This window comes from Hermetia illucens, chromosome 4, assembly GCF_905115235.1.
Source record: "Hermetia illucens chromosome 4, iHerIll2.2.curated.20191125, whole genome shotgun sequence".
Lineage (NCBI taxonomy): Eukaryota > Metazoa > Arthropoda > Insecta > Diptera > Stratiomyidae > Hermetia > Hermetia illucens.
The window spans coordinates 110,480,886-110,492,873 of NC_051852.1; the positions used below are offsets into that span (position 1 = coordinate 110,480,886).

Here is an 11,988-nt window from a genome sequence, read left to right on the forward strand (position 1 = left end):
GCATACATACATAACAAACATGCCGGCCAAAGTGACAGAGAGTTTGTTTTGCATCTCCAGCTGTTGAAGTATTTGTCAGACGCTTGTTGTGTGCCAAAAATTCAATTGTCACGGATTTGGAGTAAATATTCGTTCCTAAGCAAAAAAAGTCATGGGAAGAGAGTGCATAGTTACGACTTGTTCGGGTCGGTGCCCGAAGTATTGCACTTTGCCAAGTGATAAAAATATGTAAGTAGGAAAGCAATAATTTTGCAATAAGTACTATTGATGCTGGATATGTTTCCACCTCTTCTAAAAAAATTGTCTCATTTTTTTTCAACTGCTCCGCCCTTACACTTTTCTAAAGGAACCCTATACTGCGATCTACAGTGAGCAAACTTGAAATCCGGACACCGCCTTACGAAGTGCATAAGTATTCACAGAGAGGGTAGAAGAAGTTGTATGCGTTTTGTTTCTTCTGCACGGCAGCACAGACAAATTGGGTATTTGTCAAATATTCGATACGCTACAAAGACCCGAATCAAAGTATGAAAAACTCTCATGGGGTAGTATTCAATGGTCCGCAGCTACTCGAAACCTCTCCACAATCCCCGGACTGCAATATTATTGAGAACCTGCGAGATTATGACGACTATAGGCTTCGCGAAGGTCCCATTCCGAGCAAAAAATACTTAATGGAGCATCTTCTCGAATAATGGACAGAAACTCCAGCAGAATATGTCCAGCATTTGGTTGAATCCATGCCACTAACCAGTGAAGGCTGTATATGATGCCTCGATGTCTTTTTTGAATTTTTAATATCTGTTTTTTAGCTCCCCTTGCCTACGAAAAAGAGTTTCTTTTGTTTTTCGCTCTAAGCCAGGGTTTTATTTTACCCTTTTTCATTGATTTTCATGTACCATTGTATCCAACAAACTACGGTACGTTCTTGTAAGAGAAACAAAGCACATACAACTTCTTTTATCCCTTTTCTGAACATTTATGTATTCCGTACGACGGTGTCCGGATTTCAATTTTTCTTACTGCAAACATAATTTTCCTGTATTTATCGCCAGCGACAACAATGAACAATGAATGAACCTTTCATGCAAGAGAAGAAAGTAGCAAAATATCCCATATACGATATTAGATAGTACAATAGTTTCACATGCCAAGAACATTCATTCCTTCTCCCAATAAAACGGATGTTATAATTTTCTTCACGAGTGCGTCTCCTGATCAATTTGAAAAGTCAGCAGTATCTGTTGAATTGATCCCTGTTGAAAAGTGTATCTTTCGAGGTTCTATCAATTGTCAGGCTTTCGGCTACATCTATCTTCCTTTCATCTCCTAACTACTTCACCAATTTGATGTTCTCCCTAGAAACGATGTAGTTATTTAGGACGACATGTTCCGTTATCTTCGATCTGAAGACTATAACATCCTTATTTCCGACAATTCTGCATACTTCAAGTACTCTCGAAGATGTATTTCCACGTTCTTTTCGGATTTTTCCATGTATACTTTCCTGCAATCTGCGCTCGAAATTTCGTATATCCTGAACTTGGCCATTTTATCGGTTGAACAGTTTTGAATTGGCTATTCCTTCTGCTGAAAACGACTTTCACACCATTTTTCCCCAGTTTTCGTTTCAACGAAAGAGATTTCGTTAAATTCCAATGCTATTCTCCGTTTGGGCTGTTAATCCGGAGTTAACTTGGTGAGCGTTTGCCGTTGAAGCCTCTTCTTTCATTTGCGAATTAAGCTGTACAGTCGATGTATCCATTAAGTCTGCCAACCGAACGGAAAGGGTTAGCATCCGGTGGATCATATGGTTGGAAGCGGTGACTTTATGCTGACGAGCGTGGTTCGATGTATTGGAGATAACTCGTTTGGTGTCTGTCGATTTTCTGTAGACCAACCTGGAAACCAAGTTAGCCTCGGCCGATCTGTTGGAAGACGCATGTAGACTATATCTGCGCTATCATCAAGAAAAAACGAAGTATGAAATACGCTCGACTTTCTCAATAAAAAGGAAAATGAAGGTTTGTTACCTTTCTTGGATCTGTTGTGGAGCATCTGCAGGAAACATACAGACACTAAACGAATTATCGTCAGCGCTTCGAACAACGCTCATTAGCACATATTGGTCTCTTTCAACCACATGGTCCGCCGGATGCTTATCCTTCACATTTCGTCGAAAGGTGTGGTGAAAGAGGCGAAGTACATGTTTGAGATCGCCAAACTGAATGGATACACCGACCGGACCGTTAGCAGCTTGATCGGCAAACGAAAGAAGACGCTTCAACGGCAAGCACTCACGAAGATGACTTCGTTTCATAGACTTCTGCTATTTTTACGGTTTTGCCGCCAGCAGCACATGATTTGTGCACAAGACCTACGAGTAGGTCAGTCGAGTTTCGACTGTACGACAACGGACGTCTTATCGGTCAACCATATTGCGATCGGGAATAGGTTTGGATTTGCCTTCTGAATGTAGGAACAAAGCGTCGGAACGAAAGTCAATACGGAATGTCTCCAATATCTGGCTGCCGTCCACTAAGGGGAAAACGTTTTGGCTGCGCGAATGGCACACTAAACAACCCGGCCAAGAATATTGTAAGTGCATTGGGACGCCATAAAACGTGCATTTATCTCTAGGCCAGCTGGTTACCGGCCACGTCACAAAAGGATGTTATTAGACCTGGCTAACTGCGAAAACGTGGAAGTGGAGCGGTAAACGTAATAAGAGCTCTATTGTTGGCTCCGGCAAGGATGAATGTTCCCTACGACAAATGGAATTACCCTACTGCATTGGTAATGTAAGCAGAAAATGGCGCAAAAAGAAAGCGGAATCGTTTCGTATACCACATTACGAAGGAGCTCGCAAGTGCCTTCGAATAGTTCTGTGAGGGATGTTAACAGTAGACTTCTCACAAACGATTATAAGCAGGTAAAATAATGAAAAAAGTACTTTACCAAGATTCTGCATCGTCCTACAACCGGTGAAGTTCCAGAGCAAAGTCACCGGCGTTGACGGTGAATCCGATGAACTCTTCCGTGTATCCTGCTTCCACTCATCCATAAATGCAGGGAAACTTAGATGAAGGGAACGGTCGTCAAGAAGGGCACCCGTCTTGATAACGACAACTAGAGACGCATTTACGTGGTATTTGCTGTTGCGAAGATACTGGCTAAGCTCATCCTGGAACGCACCAAAAAACAGCTCGAAGGCTTGATCGACAGAGAATAGTATGGCTTCCACCCTGGATCCTCATGTAAAGACCACATTTAATCCGTTCGGATCATTGTGGAAGTAATGTGCGGAATTTAGATCATCATTCCACCTGTTCTTCATACATTTTTCGAAAGATTACAACTGCGCGAACATCAAGTGTATCTGAGATGCAGGAGAAACGTTTCCGAGGAAATAGTAAATATTTTCAGAGCGACATATGACGACGGAAAATATCACGTGATGCATTGAGTTAAAATATAGCATGAATGTGAAGCTTTAAGAGTCTGCCAGTATTTCATTTTATCACCGATCGTCGTTCTTCATGTTGTCTTGGCTAGGGACGTGCAGAAATTCAATCATCTCGTTTTGGACATCTACTTGTTCTCTCGCGTTGGTCAAAGGGCTCTGGGTTTGGAAAAGGTCGCAGACAGCGTCAAATTGAAGATAAAAATCAACAAAACTACTGCTCCCAATCAGACTTGTGATCGCACCCTTCCTATTTTCATAAATGGCCAGAATACTGAGGACTTCAAGAAATTTGTATAACTTGTTAGCGTTGTTTCTACCAACAATTGTTTTGTCCAAAATCTGGAAATACAATTATTTCAACAACAGCATCAAGCTAAGGCTGTTATGCGCCTTTAGTGGGAGTGCCTAACAAATGAAGATAGATATGCAGTAATGAGAAAGAAAATAATGGAAAAATGCACCAGTGGGGACCGGATCTTCAAACTCCGTGACTATGCTGGTGTCATCTGCTTGCTATTTTGCCGAGTCATGAATTTTGGCCAATTGGTTTTGGATTTGAAGGGAGCAAGCAAAGTCGCACTGAAGATAAACGTCATAAAGCCACGGTTCTCAGTCTAACTGGTTATCTATCTGCATCAATAAGCAGGGCATTGAAATTTTGATCAATTTCTCTAAGTGTAACCTTGCCGTGTTTCTAGCGATTAAATAAGTTGAAATAATTAGACTGCACGTGCCATGCAACACTGATGAAGGAAACAAGTGGTTCCCGAAATATCGGTATATGCAAATAAAATAAATAATATGGAAAACGCAAAAACCGTCTAATTATTTCAAATAATTTGATCAATTTGTTTATCTTGGTAGGTGGTTTCTGGTGATAGTGGCACCAAACTCGATGACATTTGCCACACTTGTCTAAAATATGGAAATACGGATACCTCAATACCAACATCCAAGTTAAGACTGCTCCTACTATCTACCTTCTCTCTATACAGCTGTATTAGAACAGTGAAAGCGGATGCGTCGTATTTCAAGAGAGGACGACATCTCTATTGCTAGATATCTCAGGCAACACAGTACACTATCTCAAAGTAAGCGACGATATACGCAGCATTGTTGAAAAATAGTGCAAACTTTTCGTGAAGAGACTGATGGAACTCAAGCGGGTGAACAATTAACCCTTATACTGGACTACGATCAAACTGACATTAAGGCTCCTGAAGGACATGGACAATGGAAATTATCCGATCCCCTTTTCAGCCATACGGCCAATTATTACAAAATATATATATATATCCTCATCCAGGAAACACCGTGGCGTTAACATTACATATTACATTAAATAAATAAATCTTCGAAAATAACAGCCCAAATCTTTCGTGAGGAAATTTAGGCTGAATTTTTCAGATTCATTCATTCATTCATTCATTTAATATTAATAATTTAATTAATATTGACGCCCACCTGATTCGTTACTATTACCAAAATATCTGGTAAGCACAGACCAGCACGAAAGGCCAACTAGGCGATGTTGTGCGGAGTTCTCGAGTCAATTGAAAGCTCTAAACGCCTTGAAGAAGAGCATATCATATGTGTGAAGAAACGAACCAGTTCGTGGCAACCTTGAAATTTGAGCAAATTTTTTTTAAAGAGCATGGTCAACAACTTGTTAATCTTCGCTAAGGAGGAAATACTACAAAAGTTGTGAGCAAACGGCTGATCACCATTTCCCAGGCAACATCCAAACCATCGTGCCTTCAGCTGCAAAAGAGTATTTGAGTCAAATCTGGGTAATAATCACGAGTGAGCGCAATACTATATAAATGTGCGAGCTCAGATAATACTGCCTCTGATAATAATGGATATATACAGTCCATACTTAGCTCTATGTGATGGTGATCTTTATTCGCAAACCCATCTACAGGGGTCACGAAACGTTTTCAACCGATCAGCCAAGTTTCTTTTCTCCCAGGAAGACTCAAAAGATTAGAAGATAGCCTTCACAGGAAATATGTACATTCATCAATGCCTGCTTCGCTGCAGGCGCACCTACCAGAGAAGCAAATCCATTGAAAAAGCTCCTCACGAAGTGTCTGCAAAAGTTCGATGTGAGGTGTCAAGATGGCATGAAGTAGATCAACCTGTAATTGTATTCTTCACATGTTAGAGTAGAGGAAGACTTATACTGTTGTCAAGTCGCATGAAGAGTTCTCTCTCCCTTATGGCTAACGAACACAATGAACGCTTAAAAACATTGGAATTTCGTTTTATTCTCGAACCAAAACTATAATCAGAGGTAGAACAACATGGGGCGTATTTTTTATTGGAGATACTAAAATATAATAAGAGGCTCAATGCTGCAAAAGGCTTCTATTTGCCGGAAAATCTTAACAATTTTTAGTTAAAATTTAGCCAGGCACAACCGGTTGATAATTTTTTGTTTTCTTTCCTATATGAATAACCGTTCAAACTAAAGTTTTAAAGAATATACTCAGCTATGTAACGAACAGTAGTTGATCTTTGGTAACCTAGCTTGCCCATCGAACAATCCTATAAATTAACTACAAATGTAAGGAATAACTGTCAATTTATAATATAAAATGATAAAGCATTACCCATTCAAAATCAAATTGATATTTCCATATTTGTGTTCTGGTTACTTTCAGACGAGAGGCGTGGCTAACGATTCTGGAACGAAGAGATTTATTATATAGCCAGAGACTTCACTATGTTTGTTATCTGCATTTTCGGCCGGAAATGTTCATTGGCAAAAAAGTATTACCCACGGCAATCCCTTTCCTCGACAAATCAATGAAAACCGGTAAGAATTAGCAATTATTTTGTTCGTCGTACTGAGTATACAAAACAATAGAATCCTCTATTTATTAATGTTATAAATATAAAAGTGTAAAACATGCCATATTACCCAATAAGTGCAAAGCAAGAGCACGCACATTTGAAAAATTACATTTTCTAGTGCAACTTTTAAATTTAATAAAAAAATAAGGCTCAGCTATTTTTTACTTGAAGTTTAGTCAGTTTTTTTATAACCTCAAGTTTTTAACAGAAAAAAGATATTTCTGTATTTTTTATAAAAGCTTTGTAAATTTGGACCACATATACGCTTTGGAGTTGGACCATATATACGTTTAAACGTACTTCTAAAACCCTATTAAAAAAAAGTTGTTAATTTTGAATAGGGCTATCATTTTTTAAGGCAACCCCGAAAAGTGATATGAATTTCATCAAAGTTTAGAGCAAACTGAGATCTATTTGATCCTGCACCTCTTTAATACACAGTCTCTGTTCCATTACAGTATGTAAATTGTGATTTTCCGTTTTATTTTTATAAATATTAGGCGCCATATAACGCGAATCCTTACGGTGTTATTTAAGAAACTACTTACACTTAAATTTTTTTGTATTTCACTTAAAGAGTCGATTTCAAAGCCTGTGCAACATGCTGGGCTGTCAGATGAACTTCAAATTTTTGTTGTATTTGAATTGCATTCAAATTATTGTGGTTAGCTTCATATCTAATGACATTTATTTGCTTAGGGAAAGTTGCGCATATCTTTTTGGGGATTTTTAATACCATGGTTTGCTTTTTTTTAAGTTTTGTGTGAAACAAAAGCGGGGCTCCCTATACATGTGAATGGAGGGTGCAATTTTTTTTTCATAAAATGTGATCATGTGAGGTATCAAATGAAAGGGCTTACTTACTTTTCAAAACTGGTTCCATATTTGATCTGAAACGTAGGGGAGTGCGGGCTCAAAATATGACCCACAAAAAGTGTAACAGGTCTCGTTCTCAGAATCTACCCAACCGAAAAATCTGAAAAAAATCACAGTGGTGCATCTCTACGAAATCTAGCCCGGTTCCGATATCTGCACAAATAAAGTTAATAATAATATATTTATATTTGCTCATATCAGAAGTATAAAATTTGGCATGGGTACAGGGGATAACAATGCACAATTTGGTTTGAAAAAAATCTAGCTATTATTAACAAAGTTGTAGGGGGTGAAACTTTGTCATTTTTTGTGAATTTCATGCGTTCTACAAGTTATGATGTCATCATCACATATCAATTCATCAATACCATAACGAAATGAAATCCGCGCACGGTTGTTGTCAGCCAAAAGAGCCTATTTCAGCTTACAAAAACTGTTCCGCTCGAAACGTCTCACCATAGGGTCAAAGCTCTTACTGTACAAGACTATGATATTGCCAGTCCTCATGTATTCCTCGGAAACTTGGGTTCTTAGCAAGAAAAACCTGCGAACTCTTGGCCGCGTTGGAGAGAAGAATCCTCCGAAGAATTTTTGGCCCCCTACATGAGGATGGACGATTCCGTAGCCTACACAATGACGAAATCTATGAGCGATACCACGACCGTCCGGTTGTGGATAAAATCCGGCTCAATAGGTTACGGTGGACGGGTCGTTTAATTCGTGTGGATGAGGATGATCCCACCCGGAAAGTCTATAAGGGCAATATCTATGGTAGAAAAAGAAGACGAGGCAGACCCTGCCTAAGATGGAGCGATGGCGTAGGCCAGGACGTCAGACAACTTTTAGGAACATCGAATTTGTGGACCTCGGCGCAAAACCGGGATGTCTGGAGTTCCTTATTAAGGCAGGCCTAGACCGGATACCGGTTGTTGCGCCGTTGATGATGATGATAACGAAATGAGTTCTTATGAATGGGGCCGCAAAGAATTATTTTGTTTTAGTTTTTTAGTCATTTGTATATAAATATCAATTACTCCAAACAGACATTTGTGTATGTAGGTATATAGTATATGCGTGCTAATGAAGTCTGCGGGTAGTGTCTAATTCAGATAGATATATTTGTACATTAAACCAGCTGTATTTAATATGCGGACTATATATGTACATAGGTATGCTTTTGTGGGCGAAGTAAATCGGAAATATGGGTATTCGGAAATAGGTAGTTTGTTTGTTTAGGGTGAGTGTAATATCTATGGCTGAAATATGTATGTATGTTTTGTAGTTTGGAAAAATATGAAGGAATAGGTTGGATTTGTAGCCATATATGGATAGAAAAATGTGCGTTGAAGTTTCTTACATAAGATGAACACAAAACCTTTATACCCGAAGCGCGAGCTTCCGGTATTCCGACTTGTTTGTATCTGTTGTAGGTTGTCTTCTTCGCATTTGTTAATTCTGGGCTTCTTGTGTGAAGCGTATGAGGTTGACTGCTATCAATATATTATTTTGCAGATCAAATTATTTGTGTAAATAGCTTTTTAACAAGTCGGGAAACCGGAAGCTGGACGCTTCAGGTATTTCTTAGTACGTAGCACGTAATATATCCATATATTATGTGAGAGTATCCACGTTCGGGTGATATTGACTATGAAGTCTTCAATTTTCAAAGAAGCAACAAATTTGAGGTATTATAACTTTGTTAGTAATAGTGCGATTTCCATCAAACTTGGTAAGATCATGCTCTATATTATAGCCTATATCACTACAAAATTTCATGGTACTAGGATGAACTTAAGGGGGGTTTCTAACCAATTACAAAAAATTGTAGTAATATACTATTATTAACTTTATTTAAACAGGTATCGGCATGGAAGGTATTTCGGAGCCCAGGCACCATATAGTGGCAGCCTCCTGATTTTTTTCAGACTTTTTGGTTTGGTAGTTTCTGAGAATGGCCCTCTTAAAGAAGTGATCACTTTCAACCCCCCGCGCTCCCCACCCTTCCAACGAATGTCAAAACTAAGATTGGCTTTGAAAAGTACTAATCGAGACCTTTAATTTGATACCCCACATGACTATATTTGATGAAAAAAAATTTTACACCCCCCTTTTGCATCCCTCAAATTCGACGTAAAAGGATGTAATTCACTGTATGCGTGAGCGTTCACAGTTCCCACCTTTCTACCAAATTTGGTGTCAATCGCTATAACCGTCTCCGAGAAAAATGCGTGTGACGGACAGACAGACAGACAGACAGTAAACCGATTTTAATAAGGTTTTGTGTTTACACAAAACCTTAAAAAGTAGAGGGCAATTTAATTTTTTACTATGGACCCATGGAACTGTCAGGTACTCATCATTCCTCACATAGGAAAGCACATAACCTTTTATACCTAAAGCGTCTAGCTTCCGGTTTCCCGACTTGTTTATTTAAGAATATGGTTCCACTGACATATAGTTCGTAGTATATGTTTATATCCGATATTGACTTCGAAAGCTTGATCGACAGGTTTTCTTCATCAACACCCTTCGGATCATTTGCAGCAGATCTCCACTTCATCTGCTTTTTATCGGTTTCTACAAAGCTTTCGACAGCGTCAATGAGACGTGTATCTGAAATGCTCTACTTGATGCTTGCCGTTTCGTCTAGTCATGGGTTCAGACAAATGATTCTGGATTTAGAGAAGCCTATTTTGGTAGTTTTACTGACGATGTCGCCGGACTTGATGTCATCAGGCGCACTAAGAGCACTGGATTTGTCTTTGTCGTTTAGTCCAAAATTTGGAAATGCAACTATCTCAACCATCAAATTGAGGCAGTATTCTTTCTATGCTATTATATGGTTATACTAGATGGAAAGTGACCTGTTCCTACAAACGTTCAAGCGTTAATCAATTCATGTCTGCGTCGCATCATCGGGGTATTCTGGCTTAAGGCATATGGCGCAGAACAGTAAAGAAGAGTCTAGTCTTCACGAGAAGAAAGAGCTGTTGTACATTTCGGCGACAGCGATAGCGTTTAGGTGTTCGGACACACTTCGCCCCCCCCCCCCCCTCTGTATCACAAAAACGTATCCGCTGAGAAAGAAAACGAACTACTAATTATTAATTAACTATACTAATAACAAATTCAACCGCCATCGTTTTACTTCAAGGATAGACACAGTTCTGACATGCTGTCGACCAAATAGTACGAAAATGTTTTGTTAGCTACCTAACATTTGTTACACATTTCTGATTAAACTTAAACATCTGGTAAATGTGTGGGCCATACCATTTTCAGCTTACCATTCCGTGCATAGTTGGTGCGCTGCTTCGGTTCCTGATCCTCTTGAAGAACCCCTGTTTACTGAGACATCCCCAAACGGTGCCCGGGATGTATAGCTTTAACGAATCGATAAACTCGCTTGCTTGTGATCCATTCCCCAAAAACGGTTAGTAAGTAAAAACTACATTCGAAAAGTTTCGATCGTTCTACAACCCATCGCAAACGTTTTTCACTATAGTCTCACACAAAGAAGATGTCGTCGCTTGAGTACGATATCCGTTAGCAATCAGTTGTCCAGAAAACCGTGCATCTCATGTATCGCTCAGCCTTATATTAGGGCTGGGTATCGACAAGCTTTAAACTTAGCAGCTCCTCTGTAGAAGGAGCACACGCGTTTCAAGGCCAATCCATACTTAGATGGTCGAGCAAAATGGTTACACCTCGTCTCCATTTTTTTCCTCATCGTACCTTGAAGCTCCATCCACAACCCATTTCTGTTTTCATTTTTCTATAATTCGGCTAATTCAGAGCAGCTTTCAGTCAAACCTTGACACATTACTCATAAATAGAGAGTTATTGGCGCGTTACACATTTTATATGTATATACAATAAATAATTTGAGTATCCTCATTTTACTGTGGATTAAAGATTTAAAAAAAAATGTTAAGCACATGTATGTATTCCAGATTCAGCACCAGAAGAACTGAACGATGAAGGCTACCCAGTAGACCCAAGTGACATTCGCTCAATGCAAATACTGTGGGCACAAAGGAAGAAACAGAGTATCAAAGCTAAAAGTCGATGTCGGAGCATTCGAATTGTACTTGAAAAGCAGGACGCAAGAATAAAAGATCTACAGGAGCAAATTGCCCAATTACGGTACAAAAGAAAAAACAAATTGTTTGACTGGTCAAATGTAGAAGCAGCTCACTTAATAAGCAAAATATTCGAAAAATGCGAGCCAATAAGTTCTGTTCAAAATCAAAACTCGGATAACAATAAACCTGAAGCAAGTACAGAAACGACTGATCTACCCAACAAACCTAGTAATAGTTGTAGTAATTCCAACTCGTTGACTGATATCGCCAGCGGAAATGAAGAGATGTCCCTAACTTCGCAAACAGATACATCAAAGTGTTTATACACGATGGATTTCCATCGATTCGCCGTAACCTTGTTTTTCTTTTCACCTAAAACCTATTTCCTCCTCAGGTAAGAAAACATTAATTGAAAATGGAACTGGTTTAGAACTTACTGCCTTTTCAGCAATATGTTCCAATCTATCTTCCCCAATCGAAGTTACATCCACCAATGGGTCAGTGCTGGACATATGGAGAAGCTATTTCCTCGCGGAATAAATCATAAAGAATTTAAATAAAATGTCGATTTAATTATTACGTAGTAATGGATTTTAACCAGTTGTTTATAGGTAAATGGAATTATATTAAAAACAAAGATCTATTCTTTAAAAACAAATACAGTATCTAAAAGTGCATTGAGTAAGTCATTGTTTAGTCGGA

At 38.9% G+C, this 11,988-nt stretch overlaps 1 protein-coding gene and 1 long non-coding RNA gene across 3 annotated transcripts; one reads left to right on the plus strand and one right to left on the minus strand.

Annotated features, from left to right (window-relative positions):
- Window positions 1-18: 18 nt before the first annotated feature.
- On the plus strand, window positions 19-11,988 carry LOC119655835. The gene is made up of 4 exons (XM_038061942.1): window positions 19-228; window positions 6,133-6,287; window positions 11,155-11,680; window positions 11,735-11,988. The coding sequence occupies exons 1-4, from the start codon at window positions 152-154 to the stop codon at window positions 11,844-11,846; spliced, it is 870 nt and encodes a 289-aa protein (XP_037917870.1). The 5' UTR covers window positions 19-151; the 3' UTR covers window positions 11,847-11,988.
- LOC119655836 lies at window positions 5,737-6,936 on the minus strand. 2 transcript variants are annotated; one of them, XR_005249959.1, is made up of 3 exons: window positions 6,874-6,936; window positions 6,082-6,154; window positions 5,737-6,027 (listed from the first exon to the last, which is right to left on the minus strand). It is a non-coding gene; the product is annotated as an uncharacterized LOC119655836 (long non-coding RNA). The 2 variants fall into 2 exon arrangements; XR_005249958.1 differs by having other exon boundaries at window positions 5,737-6,016; window positions 6,874-6,927.